This window comes from Physcomitrium patens, chromosome 14 (assembly GCF_059467195.1).
Source record: "Physcomitrium patens ecotype Gransden chromosome 14, ASM5946719v1, whole genome shotgun sequence".
Lineage (NCBI taxonomy): Eukaryota > Viridiplantae > Streptophyta > Bryopsida > Funariales > Funariaceae > Physcomitrium > Physcomitrium patens.
The window spans coordinates 15020578-15036991 of NC_143423.1; the positions used below are offsets into that span (position 1 = coordinate 15020578).

The 16414-nt window shown below is 34.3% G+C and overlaps 1 protein-coding gene across 1 annotated transcript; it reads left to right on the forward strand.

Annotated features, from left to right (window-relative positions):
• Nucleotides 1–11359: 11359 nt before the first annotated feature.
• On the forward strand, nucleotides 11360–16152 carry SOK1 (Protein SOSEKI 1). Its single transcript, XM_024537875.3, has 7 exons — nucleotides 11360–12626; nucleotides 12878–12947; nucleotides 13094–13209; nucleotides 13383–14643; nucleotides 14756–15061; nucleotides 15199–15306; nucleotides 15531–16152. The coding sequence occupies exons 1-7, from the start codon at nucleotides 12500–12502 to the stop codon at nucleotides 15646–15648; spliced, it is 2106 nt and encodes a 701-aa protein (XP_024393643.1). The 5' UTR covers nucleotides 11360–12499; the 3' UTR covers nucleotides 15649–16152.
• Nucleotides 16153–16414: the final 262 nt, after the last annotated feature.

Consider the following 16414-nt stretch of genomic DNA (forward strand, 5'->3'; position numbering starts at 1 on the left):
CACATTTTGTACCATATACAAAATCTATCACAGGTGAAGAAATAGCTAAGCTCTTTCTTGATAATATCTTTTGCTATCATGGATTACCCAAGGATATTATATCAGATAGGGAAACTCAATTTGTATCAAGATTTTAGCGAACTCTTTTCAAGATTCTAAAATTGGATATAAAACTATCTTCAACATTCCATCCTCAAAGTGATGGATAAATGGAGCGTGTTAATTAAGTTTTGGAGCAATATTTAAGATGTACCATCAACTACCAACAAGATGATTGGACAACTCTTTTGCCATTGGCAGAGTTTGCTTACAATAATATAGTACATTCTTCTACAAAACAAACACCTTTCTTTACTAATTATGGTTTTCATCCACGACTTGATACTTTTGACTTTTCAAAAGTTGATAATCCTGTTGCAAAAGATTTGGCAATTCATTTGTCTAAGCTACATGCAACGATGAAGGCGCAGTTAAAAGAGGCTCAAGAACAACAAAATGTCAATATAGATGTCTATCGAAAGGAATAACTACCATTTTACTTGGGTAATAAGGTATGGCTACTTCATCACAATATCAAGACCACTTGTTCTTATGATAAGTTGGACTATCAAAGGCTGGGACCTTTTTCTATTTCTGCACGAATCAATTTAGTTGCATATCATTTACATCTATCGAAGTCAATGAAAATCCATCTAGTATTCTACGTGTCTCTTTTTGAACCTTACAAGACAGTGGACATACCAAGAAGATAACAAGCTCCACCTCCTCCTATAGAAGTGAACAATAATAAAGAGTTTGAAGTGGAAGAAGTCTTAGATTTAAGGTGGCGCCGAAATAAATTAGAATATCTTGTCCATTGGCACGAATATGATATTAGTGAATGCACATGGGAGCTAGTAAAAAATCTTGTAAATGCAGCAAAGGCGATGGAGGCTTTTCATCGACAACATCCATCAAAATCAAGATGAAAACCTTCTTTATAAAAGAAACAACATATAGGCAAGATAACATTCTATTTCCAGTCATTGTTTGTAGCTTCTTTGTAGTTGTGATGCTCAGGAGAGGGAGAACCAACTACCAGCGGATTCGACTCAAGAGCCTTCATCTGCTGACCTGTCGGATGAGATATTACGATTGTCACAACTTTCAAGACAATGCAATCGAGATGAAGAACTTCAAGAACGACATGTTCTTCCTCGAATAGATAGTAAGATACAACGCGTTTGGTATCACGACTTGGGAAGGGACTCCCGATGTTTGGTGATTTTGCTAGAGGTAGGAACAACTCCTGATGGAGTTCCAAATGCTCTATTCGAAAGAAGTTATGAAGGCCTCAACAATGATCAAATAACTCGGTGGTCTTTTCGCCCTGGTATGGGACACTACCGATAGTTGAGAAGCCCTATCAAGCATCTTCGAAGAAAACAAAGATCAGAGTACATGGCGAGTATAATTTATCATGTCATAGATTTTCTCAATATATGATGACCGCTCCTCGTGGAACTCGTCCCTAGAAGGGGAGGGGGGGGGGGAGTAATGTCACGGACATACTCATAATGTCAAGGACAAGAACTCGATGAAAAAACAATCTAGACAAGTGAACCTTCACTCAAAGAAAGGTAACAAAATATAAATAAATAAGTATGTATATTGAAAGAGAAACTAGAATGGCTATTGCCAAAAGACAAGAAAACTAGAGACCCTTGAAACTAGACTAGAAGCAAGAAAGGAGTTGACAAGAGTGAAGAAGGGTTCACTCTTATCTCTATATATACTATCTAAGTAGGGGCTACGTGGCGACATTCTATACGACCTCCAATATGTGTTGACTTTGTAGGACACATGCCTTGACTTACAAGGTAAGTTTTTCTACGTGTGGGCCACATAGTTAGCTTGATCTTCAAGCTAACAACATGTGTGGCACATGGCCAATTTGTTGACCACATTTCTAATCCAAAAAGCCAATTAAAGACACCTATGAAGTCAAAGTAGCATCTATGAAGCTTTTAAGAAGCTTCCATATTAAATACTATAGAATTAACTTACTTTTACCTACTTTTATTTACTTCTACTTATTTATATATGTAATTACTAGCTTACATGAGTATGTCCATGACACATAATTACATATATAAATATGTAGAAGTAAGTAATAATAGATAAAAATAAGTTAATTTTATAGTATTTGACATGGAAGCTTACTAGAAGCTTCATAGATGCTGCTTTGACTTCATAGGTGTCTTTAATTGACTTTTTTGATTAGAAACGTAGTCAACAAGTTGGCCATGTGACACACATGTTGTTAGCTTGAAGATCAATCTTAATATGTGGCCCACACGTAGAAAAACTTACCTTGTAAGTCAAGGCATGTGTCCTACAAAGTCAACACATATTGGAGGTCCTATAGAACGTCGCCACGTAGCTTCTAATTAGATAGTATATATAGAGACAAGAGTGAAGCCTTCTTCACTCTTGTCAACTCTTTTCTTGCTTCCAGTCTAGTTTCAAGGGTCTCTAGTTTCTTTGTCTTTTAGCAATAGCCATTCCAATTTCTTTTTCAATATACATACTTGTTTATTTATATTTTGTTACCTTTCTTTGAGTGAAGGCTCATTTGTCTAAATTGCTTTTTCATCAAGTTCTTATCCTTGACAACACATGATGGACGTTTTTAGTTTTGATCATATTTGTTTGTCCATTTACAACCATCTGCACCATAGTAAAGCCATTTCCAATGGCTTCACATGTGCCACTGTTCGTCAACACCACTTTTGATGCTGGAATAGCCTCATAAGTATCAAATGAGCACTTATAAGATATTATATGCTTGGAACAACTTGAATCCACAATCCATCTTGACATGGCAGCCGTAAAGGTTGCATTTATTGTTGTGAATGCATAATCTTGTCCTCCAAACTCATCTTGCATACTATTTGCATTCTCTTTTTTCATCTTTTTGTCTTTGTAGCAATTTTGAGCAAAACAGCCTACTTTGTCACAAATGAAGCCAGATTTGACATTACCTCGTTGATTTGGATAGTTGCTCTTGCCTTGACGTGAATAAAGTACTGAATCTTCACTTTGGGACTCATTTTCTTTTTTCTTAGTTACTTCATGGACAAGTCTTGCCGGCTCATAGTCCATTGTAAGATCTTTTAGCTTGATGGACTCTAATGTCACAATAAGATAGTTGTAGGATTTGAGAAGGCTCATTAGTTAGGTCATGACAATATCACTTTCTTCTAAAGGCTTGTCAAGAATTGTTAGTTACTTTGCAAGAGCCTTTATGTTATTGACATGAGCCATGAGGTCTTCACCTTCTTCCATATTGTAAGTAAAGAACTTCTTCCTTGTATAGATGATGTTGAATAAGTTTTTGCTCTCATAGGTGTTGCAAAGAGTCTTCCGTGCTTCCGCTGGTCCTTTGCAAGAGATAATATGGGAGAAGTTTGTTTCATCCACATTGGTTGCAATCAATCTAAAAGCCTTCTTTTCACGATGTTTTAATTCCTTATTTTCTTTCATATCAGCATCTTTGCTTGGAGCCTATAGTATCCCAAAGGTCCAAAGATGCCAACAAAAGATCTATTTTTACCTTCCAATGGTAGAAATTTTTACCTCTAAACTTCTCAATAACTCTCAATTCTTTACTCTCACTTGAAACCATGTCTAAGGAAGAGTTGTATCAAAAAAGATTTTAAGAAAAAGTCCTAAAGCTCTCAAAATCAACGAGAAGGTTTTGTTGCCTTAGAATCACAGAATCCTTTTTTATAAATAAATTAGTGTTTTTACTCCCAAAAACACTTTCAACTTCACTTCTAAGACTTTTCACAAGTCTGATGACCTATCTTAGTGTCTCAAATCTGATTTGCCACTCTAATATCACTCTTATTCTCACAAATCACCTCTATACACCATAAGAGGCCTTTTAAGCATAATTAGTAACTTTAAGACATGAAATTATAAAGTTAGATTACCAAGGATCTATCTCAACAATAGCACAATGCAAACTTTGCCTTTAGATGAAAAAAATAAAACACCAACACCAAAATGCTCTTAACCTCAAGTAAGAGCAAACTAAGATCTAGATCTAGATCTAAATTTGAAAGTTAAGTACTTCTAAAGCCTAACATCAGCAACAACAACTTGATCTCCTCCACACTTACAAAATCACTTCAAACAACTTCAAAAAAATACTCAAGAAAATGTGAGTAGGCCCATAATCTATTGAAGAAAAAAATTCTAAAAGCTACAAACACTTAGCATCAGCAAAGATTATACTCTAAGAAAAGTGTGGAAAAAGATGTCTCTTACTTCCAACACCCTTTACTTATAGGTCGAGTTTACATCCCAAGTACATAGACTTCATCTAGAGTCACCTTCATCTTTTTAATCTAGATCTAGATCTAAATTCATTTTAACTTAGCCGCCACCTTAAAACTTTAGCCACCGCCATAATAATTTTTTTTAATCCTGTGGTGCCTTTTGACTATTAGTAACTTATTATGCTTATATGGTGGTAACTAAGTAAAAAATTGGTGATCTTGAACACTCTTATGAGTCAATTGTATTAGAAACTAAGAAATGATATAAAAGATCCATTATTATTATTATCTAATCCTTAAATATTCAATGATGCTATTAACCAAGTTGTGAAGTGTAATAATTAATTATTTCAATGTCATCAAGGTCATTGCTTGTGGACTTTAATAAAGTAATGTATTAAAAATTCATACTTTATTACTTCAATAAATACATTGCTTCTATACTTTAGAGCTGAGGATATACAAATTGATACAATACGGTTCAAATTTCTTACAATAAAAGAGAAAAAATGTCAATTTGAATAAGACTTATACTTGTATTATAGTAAAAAAGACCACAAATTTGAAAGTTGTCTAAAGAAAAAATATACAATTAGGACTAAGAGTACAATCATTTAAGAAAACAAAGAGGCCAAGCTATAATACTAACCATATAGTTGGATATTTCAAGACCTCAAATTTATTAAAGGTTCCATATCTCTGTTAATCTGCTTTTTATTTTATTATATCTGTATTTTTTGACCTACAAAAACTTCAAACAGTTGCTCTATTAGATTTAGAAACATCTCCTTACTTTTTAGATTATGAATTTTTCAAACTTCATAAAATTTCTCTAATACAAAAGTTAAAACTTGTACATGTAGAAATAATATATGATTGATCTTTATCTTTAAGTAATATTATTTATAAAACCATACTACTAGAAATATCATTTGAGGGCCATAGTAGTAAAATAGTATTTAATAAAAATAGTATTTAATAAAAATAGTATTTAATAAAAATAGTATTTAATATTATTAGAATCCCATCTAATCTTATCATTCTATGACTTTTGTAGTTAAAAAGATATAATCGATCTATAGATTGGTGGTTTTATAAGATTGAATTTCCTATAGAATTCCTTTAGACAAAACCTATCAAAAAGTCATTAACAACAAAGCCTTTATTTCTTGAAGCAAGGGCTTTTATGAAGACGAATAAGAAAAAAATGCCATTTATTACTTATGCAATTCTAGCTCATACAGATGTAAGCTTGCAAGTAGATTTTTCAAAGTAATATAAGAAATTTCAAGATATCTTTAAAAAAAAAATGATAACATATTATTGGAGCATTGATCATATGATTGTGCCATCAATCTTCAAGAAAAGGTTCAACTACTATTTAGTCCAATCTAAAATCTATTATAGAACAAGCTTTCAACATTGAAGGATGACATCAATGAAAATCTTATAAAGAACTTTATTTGACATTCCAAATCTCTAACAAGTGAAAAAATATTTTTATAAAAAAAAAGATGAATCTTTGCAAATGTATGTTGATTATTGCAGCCTTAACAAAATAACTGTAAAGAATTGTTATCCTTTATCATTGATGTGAAGGCTTTTGGAGTAATTCAGTCAAGCGAAGATCTACATTAAAATAGATCTCTATAGAGCATATAATATGGTGTGGATTAAAGAAAGAGATAAATAAAAGACATCATTTTGGACAAGATATAGACATTTTGAATATAATGTCATCTTTTTATTTGACAAATGCTCCAAATATATTTTAGCATTTGATGAATGATATTTTTTTTCAAATTTCTAGACAAGTTTGTTATTTGCTATCTTGACGATATTTTAATCTATTCTAAGATTCCTAAAGAATATGAAGAACATGTGAAATTAGTCTTACAAAAATTATAAGATATAAGATTATATGCCAAATTAAAAAAAATATATATTCTATTAATAAAAAGTAGAATTTCTTGGATATATTATATCCTCTGAAGACCTATTGATGGACCCAAAGAAAGTTTAAGCTATAATAGAATAGGTAATTTCAAAGATAGTATAGAATGTACAATATTTTTTTAAATTTTCTATTTTTTATTAGATATTTATCAAGAATTATTCTTAAATTATTGCTCCTCTTATTTTGTTGACATCAAAAGACAAATTAGAATAGGAACCTCAAGCACAAAGAGCTTTTCAAGATTTGAAGGTAATTTTTACTACAACTTCAATTTTATTGCATCAAAATTTTATGAAGATCTTCTATTTAGAGATTGATATTTTCTACTTTGGATTAAAAGTTGTACTATCATAGGTAGAAAAAGATAGAAAGCTCTACTTATTTGCATTTTATTCTAAATTATTTTTAGCTACAGATATCAATTATGAGAATCATGATAAAAAGCTTCTTGTAATTGTAGATTCTTTCCAAGAGTGGCATCACTTATTGGAAGGTTCTACACATCTTATGACTCTTTCATAGCCAAAATAATTTTATCTTTGTACTACTTCTATGGTTACATTTGTTGATTCAAATTCTCTTAAAATTTTTTATATAGCATCAAGTAAGGACTCATTAATTTGCAATATCAAGCAATGCTTTCATAACAATAAGTTTTAAGTTTGTAAAAGAACTTTTGTATTTTGAAAATTGTTTATATATTCTAAAAAGATCGGTGCAACTTTGTGTTCTTTAATCTTGTCATGATTTCTTAATTGCATAATATTTTGGATTTAAAAAAAATATTAGAACTTATTTCTTAAGATTTCTAGTAGCATCAAATATAAAAAATCATGAAGGACTTTGTTTTCTCATGTGACATCTATTTATAATCTAAGAATTCTTGACATTGTCATCATGGATTTCTATAGCCACTACCAATTCCAAAGCAACCATGGTCTTCAATATCAATAGATTTTATCATTGATCTACTACCATTAGATATATTTGACGCTATCTACATTATTGTGGATTCACTTACAAAGATGGCTTATTTTGTTCCATACAAAAAAATAATTTTTAGAGAAGAAAATGCAAGAATCTTTTTTGATAATATATATCAATATCATGGCCTACTTAATGACATCATTTTTGATTAAGGACCTTAATTTATATCAAAATTTTGAAAATATATTTTTTGAAATATTGAAGGTGGATATCAAACTTTTTTCTACCTTCCATCCTCAAATTGATGGTTAAATAGAACAAGTCAATTAAGTTTTGGAGCAATATTTATGATGTACCATCAATTATCAATAAGATGATTGAACCTTATATTTATCTTTAGTAGGATTTTCTAATAATAATATCCTTCATGATTTAATTTAATAAACATCATTTTACACCAATTAAGGTTACCATCTAAAACTTAATTTATTAGGTACATCAAAAGATGATAATCCAACTACTAAAGATCTTACAAAATAATTTTCATAGTTCTAGATAACTTTGAAGCTTCATTTACAAGAAGCCCAAGATTCTTACAAAGTATCTTTAGATAAATTAAAAAAAGAATTTTCTACTTTTTAAGTTAGAAATAAAATATGGCTTCTTCAACAAAATATCAAGACTAATTAGCATTACAATTAGTTGGACTACAAAAGACTAAAGCTATTTTGTATTCAAAAGCATATCAATCTAATGGCTTATTGGTTGGAACTACCTACATCTATAAAGGTACATCCAGTTTTTTATGTTTTTCTTTTAGAGATTTATTTAGAATCAATTATTTCAAAAAGAATATAACCAACATTGCCTTGTATTGAAATAGATAATCATGTGGAATATGAGGTAGAAAAGATCTTTGATTCATGAAAAAAAAGAAATAAGTTAGAATATTTTATTCATTGGCAGAGCTATGATATCAATATGCATGCCTAGAAACCAAGACAAAATTTAACTAATGCACCACAAAAGATATAAGAATTTCATCGAAAATATTTTCAAAACTCTAAACCTATTTTAGAATGACTTCTTTATGAAGCTATTGCTAGGATGTTATATATAATAAAGAAATCAAATATAAAATTAACACTCTTTGTAGAACTCAAAGTTAGAAGGAGAAGTGATGTTACATACATTTAATAAGAAGATTTAAGGAAATTTCTAGGAATATTCTATTATATTCTAAAAGATTTAAAAAGATTTAAAAAGAATTTTCAGAATATTTTAAAAATATTCTAGAAAGTTCTAAAAGATTTTTAGAATATTTTAGCGGATTCTAAAAAGTTTTAAGAAGATTAATGAAGTTATTCAAGAAGCTTCCTAAGATTTTTATATCTTTAAGCAATATAGAAACTTCTCAAGAAGCTTTCTAAGATTACTTCATCTTCAAGTAATATGGAAACTTCTTGAAAAGCTTTTTAATACCTAAAATATATTAGAGTTGAGACCAAGGAAATCTTTAGTCTCAACAATACATCTTTTAGACCTCTAGCTCATCTTTCTTGGTATTGATCTTATACTCATCTGGTTTAATTAAGATCTTATTAGTTTTTTTGTTAAAAATCTTTCATTCAACTTTTTGTTTGGTCTCTTGTGTAGTGTACTTATAACATTTCTTATCTTTGGCAATAGAAATTCTAGTTTAATATTATATAATTTTTGAATAATTATCTAGTCTTTTTGAGCAACACAAGAATGTATTAATCCTTTAGTTCTTTGAAATTCATGTCTTTGATACTAATTTATTTTCAAAAAAAAAAATATATATTTTTATATAAAATTTAATTATATATTTAAATATGAATATGATGAAATAATTATTCGAATATATTATTTTTAATTATTAAAATATATTAAAGTTTTTAAATTATATTTCTAAAATAATAATAATAATAATTAATTTGGTATAATCTATATATAACTATGGATGCTATAAAAAATATTACATAATGTCAAGAATATGAATTTCAAAGAACTAAAAGATCAATAAATTCTTGTGTCACTTAAGTAGATTAGAAAATCATTCAAAGATAATATAATATTAAATTAAAATGGCTATTACTAAAGATAAGAAGACTAGAAAGACTTGAAATACAACTAAAGATTAAAAAAGTCTTGATAAGAGTGAAGAAGGCTTCATTCTTCCTTCTATATATACTATCTAACTAGGAGCTATGTAGCAACATTCTATAGAACTCCTAACATGTATCCAATTTGTGAGACATGTATCTTAACTTATAAGACAACTTTTTTATATGCATGCTATATTGTTAGCTTGTACCACAAGCTATCTACATATACAATACATGGCAAACTTGTTGGCCAAGTTTCTAAGCTATCAATCAACTATAAATATGTATAAAATCAAATATGGCTCTATAAGACTTCTAAAAAGTTTTTCCATAAGATAATACCAAATCTACCTACATTTACTTTCTACTTAGTACTTCTTATTTAAATAAATATGTATATCTATGATACATAATCACTTCCAATAGTATAAACTATTATCTAATATAGATAAGAACTTTTAATCTTTTAATATTAATAAGCTTCTTTAAATCTAAGCACATAGTTCTATACTAGTCTAAGATTCTATATTAAACATGCTTCATTTATTATCCTTTTTGTAACTAGAAGAATTATGACATTATTACTGATCATTATTGATAATGTAATAGCTTTGTATAGTAGTTCAAGGATTACTTAGAATATGATAAAAAGAATAGTAAATAATAAATCTTATTTATTTTGTAAAAAAATATAATTTTATTTTAAAATTATTATTAAAAATAAATTTATTAAAATATTATCTTAAAAAATAAATATTCATATTATTCTTTATTATACATAAAATTATTATTATTTTTGGTTTTAAGGATTATAAATAAAATATTAATATTAATATTTTTAGAAATACTTTTGATTTTAACCATTTAACCATTTTTAGAAATTATTTGACAAATTGAATTAAATAAGATCACTTTTTCAGCTCTATTTTCTATAGCCATTGAGAGAATTATTAATACTTTATTTAATTGTTATCATTGACTTTACTTATCATTATTCTTACATATTTCATATTTCTATATCCACTATGAACAAACGAAATTAAAAATATAATCAAGTCCAAAAGTGATATTTTCAAATAAACACTACATATTGCTCAAATAACAATATATTAAGAAAAACAAGTTCCACATACAATTTCAAACAAAACTATTTAAAATTTACCATGTATTGTTGGAACACCAAAATGAGTCACTTCTCTCACACCTGGCATTGTAAAATATATGACCTATTTTCAAATACAAACCTCCCAATTATTAAAAAAAAGACCGAAAAAATATATCTTTTTTCTTGTCTACTCATACTTGTTGCAACTTTGAACCAACAAGCTCATTCATTTATTCATTCATATATATATATATATATATATATTTCTCAAACAAACAAACCAATACATCCATCGTACCAAAGTAACACACCTAATTGTTGTTCTAGATGACACAAAGAAGTCGATCTCTATACTCACCAAAAAGTGAAACAAAAGCAAAAAAAAAAGAAATTAAGAAACATCTCTTGGGCTGATTTGATGTGACGAAATCTAATTCAATACATGAGTAATTTTGCAAAGAAGTAGACTGCAAAAAAAAATAAACATGAAAAATAAAAATAAAAATAAAATGGAAAGCCTAGTAAATGACTTCAGTCTCCTATTCCCAAGTGGGTGACAACTGAGGTCAATTCTCCCGGCCAGCTCCAGACAAGGCCACGGTCAAGTGTGGACTTTCCCACAAACGGGTACAACAACAAAGTGCATAAAAAAAACAACAACAACAACAGAAAGGGGCGGGAGGGATCCATAACCGTGGCGTGGGAATAGAATCCCAAGGGTGGACTGGGTGGACTTAGGTAAACTGGGCCGGGTAAGTGTGAGAGTGAGAGCGAGAGAGCGAGAGTCATGGCGACTAGCGCCATAAACTGGTCGAAGGGGAGGGAGGTGGTGATGAGGACAAGATGATTCCTCATCAATGCAGGGAGAGGGAGCTTATAAGGCTGCCGCTGCTGCTCCTCCTCCCAGTTATGGTCGTAGGGGCGGAGAGAGAGCTTCGTCGTAGTCAGTCAAGCCCATTAGCTCAGCTGCATTGCGAGAGAGGCTCTCAACTCTTCACGCCTTCTTCGTCTTCTTTTGTCCCAGCCTACTTCGTGTTCATTGCGATCGGTCGAGGTCAGAAGTAGCCATCCAATGATTTCGCAGTTGTGAGCGTCGGGAGCAAGGGTTATTGGTTCCACGCTTCTGTGCTTTGCGTTCTCTCTCTTGTGTGTAGGGAGCGCATGACTTAGCCATAAGTTCGTCTCGATATTGAGCAGAATTAGCTCGCGGCTCTGATTGCACTTCTTCATCGGCTGCCGCGTTTGAATTTAGGCAGCCTTTTGCTTTTGCACTGCACTCGGGTTGTTATCATCGCGAGTTGGGTTTGTCCCAAGTTGTTGTTGTTGTTGTTCTTCAGCCAGGCTTCGCAATTTGTGGATAGCGATGAGCACTTGGATTATGCTGGAGGATTGAGTTCGTAGGAAATTCTGTGATGATTATATCTTTTTTATCTTGTGGAATTTTGTGATTAGGTGTAGGCTCTAGATCGTTAGATTATTGAACTTGTAGTGCATATCTAGATTCCTCACTATCGATACATCTCTCAAGGCCCACGCGCTTGGGGGTCCTTTTGATGAAATTCTCTGAGCTCGTTTGCCAGCATTGAGGCAGTTATGTCGCGTGATTGCAAAATATTGGCAGCGCCATCCTCCACCATTGTCAAGCTACTTAGTCCACTCAATTAGCGACCCTAATGATTTGCTATTCACGCCTACATGTTTCCTAAAAACCTGCCACACTAAGCCTGAAATGATCTAGTATATCATAACACTCACATCATAGAACATCTAAGTTCATCACCAAACATTGCATTATAAATCCTCAGTTTGTTCGGAACCGTCTATGCCCCAATCCTGATTGAGTAGAATTTGAGCCTAGGAGATCAAACGACGTGGGAAATCTACAAGAGCGAGGGAGGAGTTTGCTGGCGTCCTTCCGAATCGCGCCTTGTATGTAGTCCCAACTTCATTCTCCAGTCCGTAGCGATCCCAAACTTCCCAATAACAGCAGACATCACCCACAGAGCTTGCATCTTGATTTGCAACTCTATCTTCTGCACTCTGAGTCGAAGAAATTATGGCTTTTGAGGAAAATTTCTTGAGCGCGCAAGTTCTTTATCAGCTCAGCTGGAATGGCAAACTTGAGCATCCCCACATAATCGACGTTGAGTATGCGTCCGACCAAGGTGGCCTCCGTCTGAGAGGTTAGTACATTCCTAATCTGGTAGTTTTATTCGACGTAACCAGCGATGATCTCTGTCAACAGATTTTAAGACCCAATAATCTTGATTGCTTTGAAATATAGTGTTTCCAAGACTTCATTGGTCTGCTTTTAACTCCAACTTCTTTGAGAATTCGCTGCATCTGCATTGATGTAAGAACACCTCTGATTTCCAGGTTTCTTTATATATCTAAGAAAACTGATGCATAATTTTAAGTGTTTCTTCCGTCGCAGATGTGAAGGAGCGACTCACCAGGCTCCGTGGTCATGGCATCAACGACTCGTTTTCATGGTCCTACAAGAGGTTCTTTTCTAATTTAATTCACTTGCGACGGAACTTCAATCGATTTTTTCGTAACGTTCAAGTCAAATGCATCGACAAAGCCAGACTTGTCAGATTAAGTCCTGGCTCTAAACTCTGACTTAACTGTTTTTGCTTCCATTGCGCAGGACTTACAGTAAGACATTTATCTGGAACGACTTGAGTGATGACGATGTGATCCATCCCCTATGCGGTTCTGGAGAGTACGTCTTGAGAGCTTCAGAATTGATTGACACTAATGAAAGTGAGATTTCAACCTTCAAAAACTTGGCTGACGATAGTTTTTTTTAAGGATGCCTATGTCAACTTAAAGTCTACCACTGAATGTTGAGCTGTTTTGTAAGCGTTTATGAGCTTCGTTTGAGGGTTTTGTTATCTAATTCTAGCTTAATATCTATTGTTGCAACGAAATTGCAGGAAAGTCGTGCGATGTTCACAGCAGGCATTCGAACAAAAGTATGCAAAGCTCTCCAACAATGTTACTCGACAATGTAACCTCGAAGCAAGACACGATCATCGGTGATGTGCATTTTGGAGCTCTTGAAAGTGGAGAGAACCGACGCATTGGCGATAAATTGAACTGCTTGGTTCGAAACTCTGGTGCAAATTTGGAGGAGGTCAAAAGTTTGAGAGGTGTATCGGCTGTTATTTCCCAGAGCCTACCCACTCTATATGCGGACCAAGAAATAATGGATGTGGAGAAGTCAGACTTCTGCCTGTCGTCTTCTGATACCGAAATCTCTCCACGTCCTAAAATGACCGTCGACAGCATCAAACCTGTAAAGGACGTCAACCTCGTTGTGATGACGAAGTCGTCAACAGTTCATGGTGTACATACCCCTCCAAGTCCGTCCCTCAAGTCGTCGACGGAACTGCCATTCTCTCCCGGTGGAACAAAGAGACTGTGGGAGAAAGAAATCAGAAAGAGTCTCTTTCGAACTCGAAACTCGTCGAATGTGAATTCAGTCTCTACTGAAGATTTTACAGCGGTGCATATGGAACTTCCACCAAACACCCACAGCACTCACGAAGATAATTCATTCTGGAGAGACAGCCGGTCAAAAAGCCCAAGCCCCTCCAGCCTTAACGAGTTAAAAGAAGTGCAGATCGACAAAGAGGAGGTTGAACAGTCCACTTCGCAGCTGATCAGACTACTCTGGGCTCGGTGGACTGGAGGAAGCAGCAAGGGTAAGCGGATCCCTTACAATACATGTGAAGGGGCATCCACAAAGATTCCAGAATCCAAGCATAACTCGCCGTACCGAACTAAGTCGCCTTACAAAGAGATTAGATCAACTCACGTTGAAGGTTCCCATCAAGAGACCCGTCAATCACTGGCAGTGCAGAGCAAAGCACGTGTTTCTCTTGAGATAAAGGAGATTTTACCGCCAGAGGAGTGTATGCATTATCCGTCACCGATGACTGTTCAGAACGTTACGGAGGTTGCAAGTCCTCATGCACAAACTGACGGGGGTGGGGACGTTTGTACCATCAAGACAATTGTCAGTGAACAGGCTTCACAACCATACCCTGAACCACGGGATTTGAGAACGGATCAAGGAATACTGTCTGAGAAAACACCTGGTTTGCATATTGCCGTGCTTGAAGGTTTGACATCTGACGCACCCAGCGGGCCCGCAGAAGCAGAAGTTGACACCCCTCTACCAGCAGTAGCCAGGTAAGCTCATCTTTTTTATTTCAGAAGCTATTCCACTAGTCTTTTTCCTTCCCATTCTGGCGTGGTTTTCGTCATCGAGTGAGGTTAACTCCTTTCCTCCTGTCTTGTGCAGAGCGAAAACAGGGAACACTCTTTCGAAGCTGAAGACAATCGCATCATCAAAGCCTCTTCCTCCCGGTTTTCACAAGGGAACCAATGACACAAAACCAGTGCAGATCACCCCGAGGAGAACTCCCAGAAATTCTATTCCACTTGCATCCCCACCATTGGTGCGGTCTTTCAGCAGGGATGCAGTGAGGGGCTTTAGCTCGCTTGCTGCCATCTCCCTATGCCCAGATAAGGATTCCGTGGCCTGTACTCCTTCACCGGAGAAAACAATTGTGAAGAAGCGCATCAACTACAGTGCAAGAGAAGAGATGTAGGTCAATTTACGCCTTGTACATTTACTATTCGCCTTGAATCCCGTATTTTTGTATGCCGCTAAGCTTGTTAGAAGGTAGAATCGTGGCATTGAAAGCTGTCGCGCTAAACTATATGCGTCCTATCTGACTGCAGGCCGCTTGTACCTGGATTGACGACTTTGGACTGGGAGAAGGCTCTGCAAGAGGCCACCACTGATTGTTTACCGCCACCGAACTTCAGCGACATCCTTCAGGAATGCTCGTAAGTCTCGGACACAGACATGTGCTAATTCGCTTTTTGTGTGGTTTGCGTGTGGGGTCCACTTTCAGATTGAGAAATGATCACAGGTTACTCTACTGTCATTACCATGAATGTTACACTGGTGCATTGAATTTCATCGCTACGTAAAGCACAGTATCGTCAACAGAGTTACAAGTTTTTTCGATTTCGCAGTTTCTAACATACAAATCGTGATGCATGTTCAGGATCTGTCGACGGACATTCAAACCAGATTCATTGCAGGTGCACATGAGAGGGTGCCATCCTCCGCAATACGCAAGAGCATTCTCCGCGCGGGCATCCCCGCATGTGGTCCGATGCTGAGATTCGTTATTTGTGCGGCTGGCCATCATGATCTATTTCGTGCACACTTCACCACCTCACACAGATGTAATGAGTTTTTATCAGCATGCACGGGGATGCTGCAGTTCAACTTTCGGATAGTCCCTTCCTACGGCAAACGTGTTGAAGGCTGAACGATCAATGATAATCAAGGATGAGAGAATCCAAGAACAGTTCTCCATGTGAGATGGTTTTTTAGGGATAAACTATAAAATCATCTATTCTAAATTTAGTCCAGTTTCTCGTCGGAGAGTGGAATCGTTAGCATTGAGAATTTTTTTGCGATTTGGTGCAAAGTATTTACCCACATTTGGTGAATCGAGTTAGGACTAATGGTAAAATCAACCAGAGTCTAGCCATTCTTTCAATTTCTACGATTGTCAACCAGACGGGATGCTGCAGTGACAGGATTCTCAAACTCATGTTAACAGCTCCATCATTTGAATTCCATGTTTCCTCGGAGATAAACTGAGTTGTATTTCTCAATTAATCGCCGAGATCTGAGAAATGTGCTTGTATTTACTCATGCGCCATCACTCCCCGAGTTGCTACAACCTATCTTCATGGTCCTGAACTAGCGCATGATATCAGTGATGATATGTTGCAATGTTCATGCAGAACTGTCCTCGCGATGCATCGACTTTGATGTTTCCTAAAGAGGCTTCTGCTCCGGATTGTATTCCCAGCTAATCAAACCCGTAGGGTTTTCTTTCAGTTTTGAATTTCAGTTTATTTTAATAATGTTTAT

Excerpts from the sequence above, each read along its gene's own strand:
- SOK1 (XM_024537875.3), top strand. The coding sequence starts at position 12,500 with ATGGCTTTTGAGGAAAATTTCTTGAGCGCGCAAGTTCTTTATCAGCTC. Across the intron at positions 12,627-12,877 it reads AGGTGGCCTCCGTCTGAGAG|ATGTGAAGGAGCGACTCACC; the intron begins GTTAGTACATTC and ends CTTCCGTCGCAG. Across the intron at positions 15,307-15,530 it reads GACATCCTTCAGGAATGCTC|GATCTGTCGACGGACATTCA; the intron begins GTAAGTCTCGGA and ends ATGCATGTTCAG.